This window comes from Trachemys scripta, chromosome 1 (genome assembly GCF_013100865.1).
Source record: "Trachemys scripta elegans isolate TJP31775 chromosome 1, CAS_Tse_1.0, whole genome shotgun sequence".
Classification (NCBI taxonomy): domain Eukaryota; kingdom Metazoa; phylum Chordata; order Testudines; family Emydidae; genus Trachemys; species Trachemys scripta.
In genome coordinates this window covers 46266453-46285896 of record NC_048298.1, presented here as the reverse complement: position 1 = coordinate 46285896, position 19444 = coordinate 46266453, and the positions used below count along the sequence as shown (strand labels likewise).

Genomic DNA, 19444 nt, shown 5'->3' with positions numbered 1-19444 from the left:
GACCAGCTGGGCTGGATTTGAACTAGTGACCTAGAAGGGAAAGTCTCTGTATCCTATTAGCCATTTTCATGGTTATCTTATTGCTCCTTCTCCTCTATATTTATACTATAGACATTATTATAGAAATGACTGTTGAACTCACGGATCATTAGATTTTGGAATAAGCGTGCCAAGCTCCTTGATTCGGTAATTAATATTATACCTTCTTCTTCTTTCAACTGTTTAAAAAAAAAAAGAACAATTTACTATTTTCATTATGAAACATTCTTTGGAAAAGGCCTAATGAAACATTTTAATTAGTTAAAAACAGCAGACCAATATAAGGACCAGTGCAATAGATTCTGATTTACAATGATAGAATTAATATTGTAGTTAGCTTAGAAATAATAAGTTACCGAATCAAATTCAAAACCTGTATTGCTCAACATCCCTTTACCTACTTGTCTCAGGGTCTTAGTAATGTAGGTTTGCTTTGATTTTTAATGCAACTGACTTACCGCTGTGGTCCAAAAGGGAGCAAATTCATATTCCTCCACCCACAGGGGCAGTTCTCCCTGCAAGGGCATTACTTCAGGGCAGATGGGTTAAGGTTGCCACCATTTACTATGGCTGGGGTTCCATAGAAACCCCAGTATCACATGTACTAGGTGCCTGTGATTGTCCCCTGTCTACATCCATTCTCCTGCCTGTAATGGCCATTTCTGGTCCTCAAAGTAGCTGGTGCACTTGCCTCCACTGTGGGCCCACAATCCTAGGAATGAATTGGGCTCATCTTGCTTATAAAGTCATACTTAACTTTCCATTTCCCAAATTCTTCCTATGTAGGACTCAATCCTGAGAGCCATATATTTTTGCCATTGATTTCAATAGGAACATTATGGGATCCCACAGTCCTTAATCAGTAAAAAACTCCCTTTATGGATTGTGACCAACAGCCCAACCAACTCTTGTTTCCTGGTAAGTGCTTCAGCTTCTCCCTTTGTGTTCACCTGCTGCAGACTGATAGCCATGTGAATCACTGGAAGAGGACATCTCTGACCATGCCCCTCAATAGAGACGAAGTAAAGGTTGCATTCCAGAAAGTTTTTACCCTTCAGCACCTCTCCTTAGTTATGTCTATAAAACTTACCCACACAACAGCAATCTTAAACCAAGATTTATCAGAAACAAAGAGAAGATGAAATGAAAACAAAACAAGCAGTTTGCTTAACATATCTAGATTTACACTACTCATAAGATGAGCTAGATAAGACATTCTCAGTTTAGTTACAGAGGGGAAAAAAAGAAAAGTAAACAGCTTTGATCCCTTAAAAACTCTCCCCTCTCTCTGACTACTCAGGTCCTTTCATCCTCATAGCATTGCGGTCCAGTAAGATATATGAGAGTCTCCCTCAATCAACAGTCTTGTCACCCTTTCTCCTTCTTCTTTCCCTCCCTCTCCCCTCACCAATCTAGGGAATCCACCCTTGCTTTCCAAACCACTTTTCTCCAGTTACCTACACAATGAAGGCGTGTCTACCCAATGGGGTAATATAATCTAGGGGGGTATGCTTTCTAAAGCACACTGTGTTGCACATTAATTGGTCCATGGACACCCTAGTGGGGAGCACTAAAGTTACCCTACTGCACTTTATTGTTTCAAACGACACTTCATTAAAGTGCACTAGCGGGGTCTATGTGGGCTAATTAATGAGCAATACCTTAGTGAGCTTTAGAAAACACTCCTGAATAAAGCATGTTAGCCCACTGTGTAGACAAGCCAATGGTATGGTTCTGGGGATGCCTGCCACCTTCTAAGAGATGAGACTCTGAAAATGCACCTGGCCGCTTAAGCCAAGTATCTGGGTCAAAGCATCAGGCAACTTACACTCCCTCACCCTATTAATTCTTTTGAAACAATAAGAAGACAGACATAAATAGGATGTCTAGTCTACTGGTTAATAATTTTACCCAGGAAAGGGTGTATTCTCCCTTTTATGTGTTGCCAATGGGAGTGCACATTACTGAGGAAACTAGTTATATCATCAGCATGTCTGTATTACAAGGACAAGGAGATAGAGCATTTTGTTCCAAAGTGAACACATGGAATTTATTTTTGAGATAACTAAACAAAACACTGCATAAAGCTATCAACCACTACACCTTCCATTATGGCACTTGCTAAGAAGTGACTGTTGATCTGGTGTAGCATGAAACACCTAACAAGCTTCAACATTTATTTTAAAAACAAAGTTAAAAACCATAGGGACCCGTCCAAAATCTTACAGTTTCATATAGGTTAGAGTTGATTTCTGAGATCCAAACCTATCTCCATGATTTTGGTTCCAGAAATTTATGCGGCCTATTTTTCCAGTTCCTCTTCAGATGTACTTGCAAAATTTTGATCATAATTACAAAATGTGAACTTTAATTGCGCCTGGTATCTGAATGCTAGTGTAGTTCAAATCCTCTTCAGACCATCTCTAAAAAATATGATCCTCATAAAAGAGCTTACTTTAAAGAGTTATTTTTTAAATCAGACCAGCAAAACCTTTATATTCAATACCTTAATATGTACAAGCAAACAGATAGTAGGGTTAGCCTCCAGATAGAGTCTAAGCTCTAAAGTGTACACACAAAACCAAAGCAATGTGAAACATGCCCCATGGCAGAATATTGTAGTCATGACATATAGCTAGGCTTCAACCCAGCCTCCAATATTGTGTACAATTAAATGCACCCTTCTCACCCACTGAGATGCCTAATTAGCTAATTTGCATGTGGTGATTATGGTCTAGCAGTCGGAGGGAGCAAACTAAGCAAAGACAAGATTTGGCACCCCTAATGTATGCTTGCTCCTCTCTTTCCTCCCTCTCATTAATCCAAACAACTCAGCAACACCTGGAGTTTCCTACCTGGGTCTTTTCCTCCTTCAGAAGGAACTCCATTTCTGGCCAATCATCTGAAACAAGCAGTGGCTGCTGCAGGGCTTCAAAAAGGATGCCACAGCCGCCATCAGAAAGATTTCCAGGGTGTGTTTGTAAGCCAAAGGCCCCATCCACAAACATCTGGGTGGAAACAAGGATACCTTCTGGAGGGCGGGGGGAGGCTAAGTGAGCAAAAATTACTCTACAGCAAGTGAAGAGTAGCTTGCATGGTGGGTGGGTGATACTACACTCCCAGTACCATGTCAGGAAGTATCCTGCTTAACCTACGTCAAAAGTTATCTGAGCAGATGGAGAGATAAGAACTCCTGAGATCTAATCCTAATTTGATGCTGACCACAGAATTGGGAAGTCATTGAATAGTTGGGTCTCAGTTTCCTATTCTGTAAAATGGGGATAATAATACATACATAATTCACAGAAGTAAGGAAAGCAGTATGGTCTAGTGGACAGTGTATCACACTAGGAGTCGGCAGACCATGTTTCTCATTCCAGCTTTGTCACCAGCTCACTGTGTGACCTTGGGCAAGTCACTTTATCTCTGTGTCCCCTCCCACTCTTTACCCGTCTTTGTTTGGACTGTAGGTTCTTTGAGGCTGGGACTATCTCTTGCTATTTATTTGTACAGCGCCTAGAAAAATGGAGCCTCAGTCTTGGTTGCCACCTTAAATCACTACTATTATATAATTTATTATAAGTTTTTATTTATAACTATATGCTGTAAGAATTAATTCATGAAAATATGTAAAGTACATCAAAGGTTAAAAATGTTAAACAAGTGCATGGTATTATTTTATCATCTCAGGAAAGAAAGCAATGTATTTGTGGAGTTCTTTTGTGTCTTCCCTCCAGAAACAGATCCTTTCTGTTAGTTTTGGACAACAGCAGATAGCTGATAGGTGGCACACTCCATTTCTGTTCTCTCTGTACACAACATATAATGATATAGAAGTAGAACATATACTCACTGAGGTTGTGGTTGTCCTTTTTTTGCCTCTCCTTTGCCATTGCTCGTGTATCTGCTTATGACAGAAAGTAACATATATTAAAGCAGCCTTGGGTCATAGTTCTACTACTTTCTCCCTGCTACAGGTCCTCTTTTCATTAAGACAACATTTATAGGCAACAACTTTAGCATTTTTATCAATTCCCACATTACTAAAGAAGACTGCGCATTTGACCAGTATTGCATTTTCAAGTGCATCTGACAGGTTTCTTAAGACTTTATTGAACATGCAATTTAATTTAAAAAATTAGTGCTAAGAAAGAACATTACATTTAGTACTTTTTTCTCCAATTTGCTGTACTTTACAGTAAGAGGAACCCCCACCCCCAACCTTTACAATAAACTAATGTGAATCTGAATTTGTATATCCCATAATGCAAGAGTTAATCAGATGTCTAAGATATTCATATTGAACAAACTCACTGTTTCTTTTGAGTGACACTAATAAACTGTACATGGTTGTTAGCATTCTTCGGATTAACTGAATGTAACTTTTAAAGTCTTAATCCATTAATATAGATTCTCCTTGAATAGACTTATTGTAAGCTTTTAAAAGAGCCATTTGTTCAATCCTGGAACAAATTTAATGGGCAATAATTTATTTATGCTATTGATTAGGAGCCAAAATGTGGAAGAATCCTCTATGTTTCCTAAAATAATTAGGTTTACTAGAAGCATGATGTTCATAAAGATGACAGAGTACACATTGTTTCGGAGTTGCTAAAGTAGAGGACACAGTGTAAACATTTCCCTTGCTCTTTGCTCAACTCCTTAAAGGAAAGAGCATACACTTTGCAAATTCTTAAGCAAAAAATACTATGTATTTCACAAATATTTTATTGGTAAGGTTCACTGAACTTTTAAAACAAACATCACTGCCTCCTAAATTATTACATGCCGAAATCCCAGAGCTATATTACCTGTGATTTCCCTTTTTACTGGTAGAGAAGATGGGCAGGAAGCATTTGTAAGACCCATATTAGAAGGTGACAATCCTTGGTCCCTGTTGTATATATCCAAAATGCTACTGGACAGCTTAAGGAAACAAAGGAAAAAATAGGGGGGAAAATATGTTACAAGCTTAAAGGGTAAAAAGCATATGTAAATGCTAAGAGCAAAATTCTCTATCAGATGCATATTCATGTCTCATGTTCTTCAGTGTGAGCTGCATATATGCATCTAAAGCAGAATTTGCATTATCTTGTTTTAAATAAAATTAAAGGTTAAGGGTCAAAGCCTGCCATTGTTCCACATGCAGAACTTTGATAGAAGCCAATGTGAGTTTTGTATGTTGAGTGATGGCAGAATATGGCTCTTGGTGTCTGATTTTGAAATAATACTGTAGCCTATTTTCCAATAACAAGATTACTGCAGCTACACTTCAAACATGAGGTAAGTTGAAAGGGAAAAGAACTTTGCTGGTCTTTACCTAGTCCCCAGTGAAAATTTAACCACACCATTGAACTCAGAATTAGTATTTCAGATTGTTTATGCTTTAACAATATAAAGAGGTTAAGGCCCGATTGCATTTAAAATAGGAGTGAACAGAGCACTGAAGAACATGCTGTTGTGGCAAATCTTGCAAAGTGACAAGGATAGACCAGATATTCTAATGGCCTTGATTCAGCTCTACCATGTCTGGCTGTACATGATATCGTATTGTTCCTTCCTTTGTGAAATGTGATATGATACTTGAAAACAAAACAAAAAATGTGTTAAAAGGGAGTGAAGGTTGAAAGAGTGTTTCTATGGATTCCTGCTAGCACCCCAAGATATTAACTTTTCTTTGAATAATTCTAAAACCTTTTAAAATAAAACCCAGATCTGGAAATCTAGAAATGAACAGTTTAGACTCCAATCCCATATAATCAACCCTTCATCACTCACTATCCCTGCACCCGACTTACAATTAAACACTGTTGTGTGTCCATGTGAAAAAAAGCTGTGTACAAATGTGACTCAAGCCAGCCCCACAGACAATAAGACAGGGAAAACGAGAAGAAAAGATGCCAAGTATTGTATTCTGCCATTGTATGGCACACACAACTACTGTGCACAGCATTTCTCCACCCATGGCCAATGTACAACGAGCTAGGGCTGGGGCTTTTGTCAGTCTGGTCCAAAAAAATTAAAAAAAGGTAGATGAAAAGAGCAAAAACAGTTTGTTTTAGTTGGGGGAAAGTAAACTGTCCTTAATATACAAAGTCTCTTTTAAACTGTGTAGACCTTCATTGTCCCAGTTCTTTCTTGCATCTTGATCATGGGATTGGGCTGGGAAAACACTTCCAGTTCTTCTACCTCTTTCCCTCAGGATGTCTCCTCTAGATTTCCCTTGCCTTCCCTTTACGTTCCTAAGCCCCTAATTAACTATTTCTGTACCTTCTCTAGGATTGGGCACGTACCTCACTGCAAGATGCTTGGGACTAAGGTACTATGGTAAAGATTTGTTTAATGCTTATCTGTCCCATGCTAGTGTTACTATATTCTTTCGTGAGTCATTTTATGTATCTAATTACAAAGAAGCTTTATCTTCTAGGGGGAGGAAATCTCTTTAATTTTAAAGATTTTCCACTTGAGTGTCCAGTTCACTGCAAATGCTCCTAATAACCAGTGGTAGAATGAATCTACCATTGCACATGTTGCACACATACAAATAATACCACCTGTGTACTTCAAAGCGCCTTATCAGAAGACTAACACTTCAGAGCACTGAACGTTCCTAAACACAGTTAGAAATCACCACGCCAAATCACTTTTGAAAATCCGCTTAAATATTTGATCTCTCAATGCAAATAAATTTTAAAGAATGTTCGGAATTCACTTGAGTATTACTCAAGAACAAGCTACATTTAATATGTAGGATTTGAAAGCTAAGCACATTCCCATCTTAAGCACCTTTATTTCATTCCTGAGTAGTGAACCAAAGAATACTGAAGTATTTATTATAGTTTTAAGTTTGCAATGTCTGTGTTGCAGTCATACTATAACTGAACTATGACAGTGGATTTTGTATCAGCTCCAGGTGTATATTTAGGGACTCCTCTGAATTACATTACTGTAAATTAATGCAGAATTTGGCCTCCTGACACTAGATTAAATCAATAACTTCCAACAGCCTAATCCAAAATCTTCCAAATGGGAATGTTACCATTCACTTCAATGGGCTTTGGATTGGGCCCTTATTGGGATTAGTCTTATTGTTTTAGTGAAATGACGGGGAGAAAATAACTATTAATAAAATAATAGTTTTCTTACATACAAATAGTCCAACAAATGAGATTTGTTCAAATAACTGCAGTAAAATTCTCATACACCTATGCATACATATTCAAAACCAGGTATTAATATCGTAGTAATGGAAATACATTATAATTTGTAATGTTATGTAACAGAGTGCTGAGGGCTAGCACCAAGCCAGCACTCTGCTCACCATTGGTACTGATTAGGTTCTCCTGGAGAAGGCCTAATTAGAAGAGGTGCACCAGATTACCAGGCCAGATTGGGAATAGTCAATAAACCAATTAGCCCCTCTAACAGGGAAGCTATATAAAAGGTTACAGGAAGGAGTGCTCAGATGGAAAAGAGAAAGAGAGGAACAGAAGGCTAGGAAAGCCTGGCAATGGGAGGGTGGAGGGCAGGGGGTTCCTCTGAGTAGAAACACCTTAACCCCCTCCCCTTTTGGAGACTGGGTCAGGAAGTTGAGATACAGTGTGTAAGTGTGGAGACAATGCTATGTATTTGTAGAGGGATTAAAACTCTGTAAATAAACTACACAGTGGTGTTTACAAGCAAGAAGATCTCAGTGTAGTGTGTTCATGGAAGAGGTAGGGGTGCACCATGCTGCCCTGTCACAACCTGGAGGCTTGTCTGGGATAGTGCCTGTATCTGTGTGGACTGGAAATCTGTAGAAGACCTGTAGAAGACACTGAAGGCCTTCCAACAATTGCACCATACAGAGAAATAGTCCTTGCTTGCCTGGTAGGCAGAGCAGCAAAAAAGCCGGCAGGAATTTATATGGGAGCAAATCCAGGTTCAGCAACAATTCCTGCAAAGTTTAAATTGCTGAGTCCTACCATGGAAAAGAGAAACTAGGCACAGGGCATAGGACTCGATAAGATGGAACAGGCAGACTACCCTGATGCATTTTTGATTACTTTTGAAAGGGTGACAGTGGGAGCCAGAACAATGTGGGACTTCTGGCTAGCAGCCTATTTAACTGAGGAAGCACAGGCAGAATATACGGGTTTCGGTGATGAGCATCCAAGAGACTATAACGTGGTTAAAGCCATCTTGGATCTGGTGGGCCAGTCCGCAGATAAATATTGCAAGAAATGTAGCGTGGCAAGAGTAGTAGATGGAAACAGAGGTCCAGGAGCCAGAGGGGCAAGTATGACCACCCATCACCAAAGAAGGTGTAAATGGGGGTGGGAGGAGAGAACAGCTCAACAGGCTGCCCTTGGTTTGATGACCACAGGCAGAGAAAGAATTATGGGGAGAACCCCCACCCACCAAATGTGAGTTTTGTGAGTGCAGAATGGATAGCCCCTGTAATAGGATCCAAGATGAAGACTCTGAGGGGCAAGGAGGGGCAGATGCCTGGTAGAACCCCCATTAAAGGGGGAAAAAAGTAATGTTAGGGGGAAGAAACTAATGCTAATTAGGTTGCCCTGGAGAAGGCCTAATTGGGCAGAGGTGTACCTAATTACCAGGCCACATTGGAGTTAGAGAGTCAATGAGCCAATTAGCCCATTGACAGGGAAATTGTGTAAAAGGGCATAGCAAGGAGTGCTCAGGGGAAAGGAGAAGGAGAGAAACAGAAGGCTAGGAGAGCCTGATAAAGGAGTTCCTCTGAGCAGAGACACGTTGACCCCTTTTGGGGAAAGTTGAGATATAGTCTGTTAAGGTATTGTGGCACTGCTATGTATTGGGGAGGAATTAAAACACTATATATAAACAATACGATGGTGTTTACAAGCAAGAATGTCTCAGTGTGGTCTGTGTTCATGGAAGAGGCAGGAGTGCAGCATGCTGCCCCATCACAGATACCAGTGCCATTAAATAAGAATGTGTAGATGACAAAGAATGGGATGGATGATATGAACAGATGACTTAAATTGAAGAACACATCTAAAACTCAAGAGTTAAGCCATCTGTCATATAGATATAATCAAATCTCCACCATCTAATCACAAAGGCATGAGTTATAATGACAAGGTCCAACTCTGAGAAAAAAGATCACAGGCATCTAACTAGATGCTGATGAAAAATGATGCATTAACCATGAATTGCACATGAGAGCCCAAGAGCAGATGGGGGTTCAAAAGTACCTCTGCAGTGACAATCACCTCAACAAAGGGTGGACAAACTCCCTGAGGGCATGCCTATACTACAAAATTAAGTTGACCTAACTTATGTCAGCATACAGCTGCACAGAAATTACATCACTTGTACATGTCTACACTTTGCTCCTTTTATAGATGGCACACGTCCTCACCAGGACTGCTTGCACAGATTGAATTGTCAGTGTGGGGCTTTGTGGAACAGCTTCTGAAAGCCAGCAAGAAGTCGATGTAAGCAACAGTGTCTACACTGACACTGCGTCGACCTAACTACATTGACATTGACTCCATAGCTCTCATGGAGCTGGAGTTATTAAGTTGGTGTAGTGTGTGAATTACATCGGTTGGAATGAAATTTTAGTGTAGACATTTACATAGTTAGAGTGACATAAGCTGTCTTACATCAACCTAACTCTGTAGTGTAGACCAGGCCTGAGTCTCCACTACTGATATAAAAGGCCCAGAATCATTTCCCAACCCACTAACATCACCTTTGTCTCACAGAGATTAAACTTCAGACAGTTTTTCTCTCCTCTATGTTCCATTCTCAATGAAGCACTGGGAAAGCAAAGCCACCACCCTATTTGTATGTGATAAAAATGAGATACAGAGCTGCATGTCATCCACAGACTGATGGCAGTACTGTCCAAATAATCTCCCCATCTCCCCAAAGGCTTCATGTAGGTGTTAAAAAGGAGTGTCTAAAAGAAGGCTTGTGGAGAAACACCTTGGGAAGATGAACAGTTGCCCCAAATCGCCCTCTAAAACCACTTTGAAAGATAACAACAAAGCCGTTAAAGAGAGAGACCACTGAAATCTGGTCCCCATTGAAGTCAATGGCAAAATTTCTATTGACTTTAGCGGAACCCGAATGTAACTTACCATTTTCCAGCTGAGGAACAAGGTGATTCTATGAAACCTTGTGGTCAATGGTATCAAAGACAGGGAATAGACCTAAAAGAATCAGCATAGACATCTGTCCTTTGTCAGTCGCTAGGAAAGCATTGGATAAATAGCATTAGCCCAATCACTCTGCCATATTCAGGCAAAATAAACAGCAAACAAACAGGACTGAAATGTTCAGACAGGGAGAAGAAAAAATAGTATCAAGAGGTGGCTTCTTGAGCAAGGGCCTAACCATCACTAAGATAATGGCACCCTAACCTCCCAAAAAAAGATGTTAAAAATTCTGACTTATAATTGATCCCATAACTCCCTGCTTGAATTTATAAGCCCCGTGGGACGAGGAGCCACAGGTCACAAGTAAAAGTTTCCCTAAAACCGCCAGCATTTTAGGGAGCAAAAGTATCCTAAACTCAGTAAGAAAAGTCAGAGAAATCCGCACCCATGAAAGCAGTCAGACCAGTTCTATCAAATAGAAGTACTGTGAAGTGAATTGTTGTTTCCACACAATGCCCAAAGTCAGCAAACTAAAATAGCGGTAGATTAAGTGCCAGCTTTGTATTAAGCAAAAAGATATGAAGGTGGATGTTCCTGCAATGTAGGTAGGAAAATATTATTAGCCCTTTTGTACAGATAGCAAAACTATGATTCAGGGACCTTGGAGCCCAAGCTCTAGGACACCCTCCCAGGAGAGTCACAGAGCCTGGGCTGCAGACAAAGCTTGATCATCTACACCATAATGAAACTGCCCCATGGACTCACAGGGCTTGGGCTGAGTTAGCTGACATGGGCCAGCCATGGGCGTTTAATTGCAGTGTAGACATACCCAAAGTGATCTCGCTTGAAGACACTAGGTTTGATTCTGAATTACCCTGCACTTGATGTAGACATTTACCTCAGCACAAAGTGGGTGTAAAACACTAGGTCAGAATGATAACATTTGATATCCACTTTGCACTGATGGACGTGACTACACATGCTGCAAGGCAATAGAGACTGACATCCACTATGTACTAAAGGGGTTGGGAGCATGCCTCAGCATAGAAAGTGCTGGGTTCTATTCCTAGTTTTGGCACTGACTTGCTGTGTGCCCATGTGCAAGTTGTTTGACCTCGCTGAGTGCCAATTTCCCCATCTGTAAATGAGTATAAATATATTAATTTTCCTCACATACTGGTGTTATAGTGCCTGAATTAAATAATGTCGGTAAATGCTATATAAATACAAAATATTATCAAGCCTGTCAGTAACAAAGATGGGAGTAGAACTCCAGGGTTCAGGGCTCCCTTCCTCCATTCATACTCTAGATGCTTTCTTCTAGAGTGGGGGGGTTCTGCTTCCTCCATCAGGATATATAGGCTACTAGAAATTTTAAACATCCTTACAAGCAGAGATTGCACAGTGCTCTCACAGTGTTTGAAGCTGCTTTATACAGAGCAGAAAAAAATAATAGCAAAGTTTAAAGCAGTTATGTGTCCACAATACTACAAGGTATAGATGAAGCAAAGCAAAACAACAACAAAAACCTCAGGAAATCCTATTGTACATATCTTAAAAAGAAATTGTCAGTTTTCTTAGTATTAAAGCTTCGGAACTAGTTTCCTTCAAATATGGCTTCTTGTTTAAATCACATTAGGATCTACAAAGCAAACAAATTTGATGCCCCTTTGACATGCATACACATTTCTGTTTATTTGGGAGTTTTTCCCCCCATATGAAAATTCCACAATTTGTTAAAGGATTTTGCTGAAACTCTCTAAACAAATTCACCTCTGGCATGGTACCAAGGATGGAAAATTCTAGTACCAAACAAATAGGAGATTAAAATAGAAATTTCATTGTAACCTTGAGTGGTCACTCTTGCTGTAATAAGAGATGATAAATTTTGTTTCCTGGTTAAATGTTAGTTTAAACGTGACCCAAAATGTGGGCATTTTGGAATTAAATATAAAAGAAAAAAATATACCCCAAAATATTGTACAAATTATTAGGCGTCATTCACATTATATCAGGCCACTTGCATATATATTAAGATGCTGTATGTCACAACAGGATTTCATGATGTTATATGATGTAGCACTGAAAGTTTATACACCATTGTGGCTTCAACCAAATATACTCCAAATCTGCATTTCAACCTCACAAAAACCTTTGTAACCTTACAAAAAAGCACAAATACTTTTGCAATGATATAATTATAAATGATGTGTATGGAAGTGACCTTACACTGATATAGCACCATTAAACGTGATGAATCCAAAGCACTTAAAAATTTCCTAATTGTACTAAATATACATGCTTGCTCTCAGTTTTGTGTCTGTGTGCACTTTGCAAATGACATGTATATCATATACATGTACAAACACATATAATAATTTCACCCACTTAAAAAGTGCAGTCGGAGAAAGATAGCAACTGTTAACACAGGAAATGATTAACCAGGCACATCCAGTGACAGTGTATTACTGGAAGTGAATAATACTATATCTAACTGAAACTGCAAGGGGAATCAATGAAAGCAGAATGTAATTAACCAAATCAGAATTTGGCAAGGCTTCACACTCTTGCTTTTATAAAGAAAAGTGTCACTGGATCGTCAATGACTGTATCAGAATATTGGTTTTTCATCTCATTTGTAGATGGTGGTTCTCATATGTAGGGCTCAATCCTGAAAGGAGCTGAACAGTGCACTCCAGCTTAGACCAATACAGCACTTCAGTCCATGCTTACCTTTAACTGTGGGAATGAGTCTCTGGCTACGACTCAGCAGCATTTTGCAAGATCAAGTCCATAGTGCCCCCAATCGCACTCTCTGCAGCTCCAGTACTTTTGCTAGGGCTCTCCCATCCAACTACTGAACAGGCCTGACCCCAGGGGTGCTGGAAAAATTTTATAATGGGGGTGCTGAGAGCAATTGAGCCAAACTGTAAACCCTCTATATAATGGAAACCACGTCAAGCTAGGGGGTGCAACAGCACCCCCCTGCACCTGTAATTCCAGCACCTATGCCTGACCCTGAAGAATTTGTGCTATCTAATGAGATTAGAGCTTGAATTAGTATGGCTGCAGACATGAATGTTATAAAAATGTACTTTGTGGTTGCTATTGAAGAGCTGGCAGTTACCACAATTCAGTATCTGAAATACCATAGTTCCTTTTCTAAGGAAAATATAATGCTGCTAAACAAACTAATTTCCCAACGTAAGGAAATACTGTGGTATTCCAGATATCATCATGGTAACTGTTGGTACAAGTCTTTTTAGTGGAGACCACATATATGAAACATATAATATATCAATATTACACACACACATACATAACCAATGTCGAATAAAGGGGAACGATTACGTTCCTCAATCTGCTGGCAATGTTCCTACTTATACAGCCCAAAATGCCGTTAGCCTTCTTGGCAACAAGGGCACACTGTTGACTCATATCCAGCTTCTTGTCCACCATAACCCCTAGGTCCTTTTCTGCAGAACTGCTGCCTAGCTACTTGGTCCCTAGTCTGTAGCAGTGCATGGGATTCTTCTGTCCTAAGTGCAGGACTCTGCACTTGTCCTTGTTGAACCTCATCAGATTTCTTTTGGCCCAATCCTCTAATTTGTCTAGGTCTCTCTGTATCCTATCCCTACCCTCCACCATATCTACCACTCCTCCCAGTTTAGTGTCATCTGCAAACTTACTGAGAGTGCAGTCCACACCATCCTCCAGATCATTAATGAAGATATTGAACAAAATCGGCCCCAGGACGACCTTTGGGGCACTCCGCTTGATACTGGCTGCCAACTAGACATGGAGCCATTGATCACTCCCTGTTGAGCCCAATGATCCAGCAAGCTTTCTGTCCACCTTATAGTCCATTCATCGAGCCCATACTTCTTTAATTTGCTGGCAAGAATACTGTGGGAGATCGTATCAAAAGCTTTGCAAAAGTCAAGGAATAATACGTCCACTGCTTTCCCCTCAGCCACAGACCCAGTTATCTCATCATAGAAGGCAATTAGGTTAGTCAGGCATAACTTGCCCTTGGTGAATCCATGCTGACTGTTCCTGATCACTTTCCTCTCCTCTAAGTGCTTCAGAATTGATTCCTTGAGGACCTGCTCCATGATTTTTCCAGGGACTGAGGTGAGGCTGACTGGCCTGTAGTTCCCCAGATCCTCCTTCTTCCCTTTTTTAGAGATGGGCACTACATTAGCCTTTTTCCAGTCATTCGGGACTTCCCCCGATCGCCATGAGTTTTCAAAGATAATGGCTCTGCAATCACATCCGCCATCTCCTTTAGCACCCTCGGATGCAGCGCATCCGGCCCCGTGGACTTGTGCTCGTCCAGCTTTTCTAAATAGTCCTGAACCACTTCTTTCTCCACAGGCTGATCACCGCCTCCCTATGCTGTGCTGCCCAGTGCAGTATTCTGGGAGCTGACCTTGTTCATGAAGAGAGAGGCAAAGAAAGCATTGAGTACATTAGCTTTTTCCACATCCTCTGTCACTAGGTTGCCTCCCTCATTCAGTAAGAGGCCCACACTTTCCTTGACCTTCTTCTTGTTGCTAACATACCTGAAGAAACCCTTCTTGTTACTCTTAACATCTCTTGCTAGCTGCAACTCCAAGTGTGATTTGGCCTTCCTGATTTCACTCCTGCATGACTGAGCAATATTTTTATACTCCTCCCTGATCATTTGTCCAATCTTCCACTTCTTGTAATGTAACCTTATGATTAACGTTAAGATTCTGTCATGGGTATTTTTAGTAAAAATCAGGGAAAGGTCGCAGGTAATAAACAAAAATTCACAGAAGCCCGCAACCTGTCCCTGACTTCTACTAAAAATACCCTGGGGATTGGGGGAGACTAAAAGCCAGAGCACTGCCGGGGGCTGACTTCTGGCAGCTGCTCCAACCCCAGCCACTGCTTCAGCCCAGGGGCCGCTGGTCCAGCGGTCAGCCCACCAATCAGCTGCTCTGGCAGCCCCAGGGCTGACCCCTAGGGACTTCTGCTCTGGGGACCACAGCTCCAGCAGCCCCGGAGCCGGCCACCAGGTGCTGCTCCAGCCCCACCGCTGCTCCTGAAACAGGGGTAGACAGCCGTTGCTCCAGCCCTGCCTCAGAAGTCACAATGATCCCAGAAAGTCACGGAATCCATGATCTCCATGACAGAATTGTATCCTCAATTATAATACAGTCTTTAATTGCATGATCACATTACTATTTTTCCGGGTTACCTTTTTTTTTGCATTGCAGTAGCATCCAAAGTCTTCAGTGAGGATCAGGGCCTGATTCTACTAGGTCTTATACAAACACAAAGTAATGGTAATTTCTTTTCCAAAATAAACTAGATTTTCTTGCATTTGTAAAGTCCTACTGAATGCAGTAAAGCCCAGCTCTAAATAGAGTTTTAATTTCTTAATAATCTCTATTCCACTTTAGTCATCTGCACTGGTGTATTTCCACCCACATGAGTAGGCCAAAATCAATAATCCCTGATTTATCCTAAAATTAGCTGGCAAGAGGCACTCATATTGTGAGCAGCCATCATTGTTCCATTAGACCTTGAAATGCATGTCACCATCCATTGAGGAGGAGTCATACATGTTAAGAATAGATACCTTCCACAAACACATGTATCTCTAATAGCTATACTCGTTTGGTCCGTCTTCTTGAGAATACAGTATCATAACAATACCTGCAATTGTAAAATTCCATTTCTGCTTGATAGAAATTAATACATAAGATGACATCTAAATTGCAGTGCTTGCATGTTAAATGTTAGGACATTCTGTCATTCACATTTACACCCTAACGATACACCTGTTAAATCATATTAATATTGGACCTTAAATTATAGCACAATTTTGTAAAATGATTCTTGTTGGTCTACCTTATTCAGGAAAAAGAAGAACAGGAGTACTTGTGGCACCTTAGAGACTAACAAATTTATTAGAGCATAAGCTTTCATGGACTAGAAGTGGGCTGTAGTCCACGAAAGCTTATGCTCTAATAAATTTGTTAGTCTCTAAGGTGCCACAAGTACTCCTGTTCTTCTTTTTGCGGATACAGACTAACACGGCTGCTACTCTGAAACTTATTCAGGAAAAGTATGTTAGCACCTTTCTACTTAAAAATGGCGTTTGCTAATTCTTTCTAATTATAACTATAGATGGGGCCTTAATAAAGCTTTTACACTGGTGTTACTTGTATCCTTTAAGTGGAAGGAAGTCTAAAGTTAGAACCATTTTGATTGTCCATTTCATGTATTATGTAAAATGTAATTTGTTTTATTCATTCAGATTCGTAAAGTAAAAACAAAGTATTTCATTCCTTATCATTTACCTCTTGTTTGTTCAGTGTAATCAGGTGACACAGTTGGCTTTAATCTCTGGAGTATGAATATGAATTTCAAAACATGCATTGATTTTTTTTCTGCACTTTAGTCCATAACTATCTAGTGACTGAATTGTTGCTCATACAATTACTATACAATAATATCTGAAATGTCAGAAATACTTCCTATTTTTAAATAGAGGGGGAAATCGGGATATCTGAAATACTTCTCAGTATTTGGCTTAGTGTGTGCTAACTGCTCACACAATGAAAAGGATATATAGATGGGACATATAGTCTAGTGACGCAGGACTGGAACAGGACTCTGAAGATCTGAGTCCAACTTCTGGTTTTGTCATAGAATTGCTGTGTCACCTGGGAAAACTCAGTAAACCTCTCTCTCTCTCTCTCTCTCTCTATATATATATATATATATATATACACACTTACTCTAAGATCACAGATAACAATACTCCCTTTGCCCAAATCTTTGTCTGTCTGGTCTATTTAGACCAGTGGTTCTTAACCTTTACTGCAGCCTGAAACCCTTTTGTTCTCAAAATATGTTCTCGCACCTCTTATCAAAAATCATTGAAATAGGTCAGTTCTTTAAACCTAGATATATTTTTTGTTTGTATATTGCAGTAATTGTTAAAAATGTCTTGGTAGTCCATCGATCCGATGATGATAAAACGTTAATGTATAATGTATAATGTTAATAAATACATAGGTTTGATGAAACTAAGTAGTTGTACTTATGTGCCTGTGCTTAATTTGTGTTTTCGATGATTTACCTTCTAAAAAAATCTGGCATGTCTCGCACCCCCAGAAAGGGAATCTTGCACCCCAGAGGGGCTGTGCACCCCAGGTTAAGAACCACTGCTTTAGACTGTCAACTCTCTGGTGCAAAAGCTCTCTCTTACTATGAGTATTTACAGGGCCTAGGGATCCCTTTTGCAGTTGGATGTTAAAGGTGCTCCCGTAATTAAACTTTTAAATAATTACTTATTAAAAATACTGACTTTTAAATGACAATCACTGTATATTGGGAAATAAACTTGCTTTGTTGCTAACTAATAAAAACTATACCATTTCCTTTTTTCTTTATTGCCGTGTAAAACATCAAATTAGCAAGTGCTCCAAGTTTCAGTCCTCTGTACTTGCACCCAGCACAAATTCCAGCACCTTCTACATTTATCTTTAACCTGGTTAATAATTGTACACTGCTTGACCTGGTACTTAACGCTCAGATATATAATGTATGAAAACTGGCTATTTTTATCTTTGAATAATGAGCCGCAAGCTTGTTCATTATTCACAAGAGAAAAATGAACTAGTTTCAGATTCCCACATACAGTATATGCCCAGAAGAAATGTTAGTACCTACCGTATATATAAATGTCCATGGGCTAGCCAAAGGCTTGGCCAAAGAAGACCAGGGCCTCATGTATCCCGTACAGCTATGGAATTTGGTGTGGAATCAACTCCTTGATGTAGAGTTGTGTGCTGGACTATAAATTTAAATCCTTTTTTAAAATGTTCCTGGCCCTTCTGGGTGCAAAGATAACCTGAGAATGTGAATTCAAAGCAAACTAATGAAGTGATGTCTGATTACTGTGAGGTGGACCTGTGTCCCCTCGCCTGGAATACACCCATTTTAGTTTTTGTACTGGCCTCTGTAGAGCTGTTATAAAAACCTATTCTGTGGCAGGTTGGATACATAGGCACCCTTGCTTTGCCACTTCCTCAAAATAACCCCCATGCAGCCCTTATGAAGGGTTTGACTCGGACAGAGAGCTGTGTACCAGTCTTCCACACCATGAATGAGTTTCATCCACAGAGTCCTGCTTCAGACTGGTATAACTAATGAAAAACTGGTACTAAACATTTGTTTTGGCAGCTCGGTTACAAACAGAAGAGAATGTCCTCTCTGATATCAAGAGAGGTCTCCTCAAAGATTGCTGCAGTAAACAGTTCTGAGGCAATCTAAATTAACAAACTGCATTATTGGTTCTATACATATTAGACAGTTCCTAACCCAGTACTTTATCTTGTTTGTTCTAAGATTAGTATCTCATGATCCACATGCTTTATATATTTTTAAAGTCAAAATTATTGGAGAAAGACAAAGAAAATATTTGCTCACCAGTTTTATTTTTGAAGAGTCTATTATTTCCACAATATCAATAGTTTGGTCTTTCTCCTTCATTTTTCTCTTTCATTAATCTTGTAAACAATATCCAGGAGAGCTATGCTGAAGCTTATGTACCAAGGTGAACTTTGAGTCTTCCTTGGACTTTAAGACTAATCTGGTGTAGAATGTGATTGACAAAGCATTCACATCGATGTTATGCACTTTTTTCAAGTTACCCACAGTAAGCAAAGAGGGCTGTTAATATTTACTCTGGCCCTTTCTCTAGAATGGCTTTGAACCCTAGCAGTTTATGAAAATTGCCAATGACATCAGTGCTTACTGACTGAAAACTACCCATAGAATATGCAGCACTGGGCTGCCTACTCCAGCATTATTTTGTGCACCTTTTAACAGAAAGGATACCTGCCTGAATGATCATCGTAGTTATTAAATAAAGTACTCAGAGAAATATCCTGATATTTTTTTTTTCTGTGTGGTTTCTAGCAATGGGACAGACTGTAATTTTTTGTAATCCATTCAATTACCAAATTGTAACCATCAGTATTTGCCAAATAATTAAATACAAATTATTAATGCCATGATGATCAATTGTGACCTCAAAGACCTTGTGATAGCAATGGGATTTTGCAGATAGATAGCACTGTGCATTCATCATGGTTCAGAGAGATTTAATGAGAGCTTTTTATCCACTGCTGTTAACATATAGTCATAAAAATTACAGATTGGTAAAGACCTATCAGGTCATCTAGTCCATACCCCGGTCAGGGTAAGATTATTCCCTACAGAACATTCCT

The 19444-nt window shown here is 39.7% G+C and overlaps 1 protein-coding gene across 1 annotated transcript in view; it reads right to left on the bottom strand.

The window, feature by feature from the left end:
- The window catches only part of TFEC (transcription factor EC), a 36532-nt gene extending 17770 nt beyond the window's left edge, over window positions 1–18762 (bottom strand). Inside the window, exons 1-4 of the mRNA XM_034769001.1 lie at window positions 18642–18762; window positions 4851–4965; window positions 3893–3946; window positions 143–218 (exon numbers count right to left, since the gene is read on the bottom strand). Coding sequence (XP_034624892.1) covers window positions 143–218; window positions 3893–3946; window positions 4851–4965; window positions 18642–18704 — 308 coding nt within the window. The 5' untranslated portion in view covers window positions 18705–18762. The remainder of the gene's footprint in view (window positions 1–142; window positions 219–3892; window positions 3947–4850; window positions 4966–18641) is intronic.
- Between the last annotated feature and the right edge of the window lie 682 nt (window positions 18763–19444).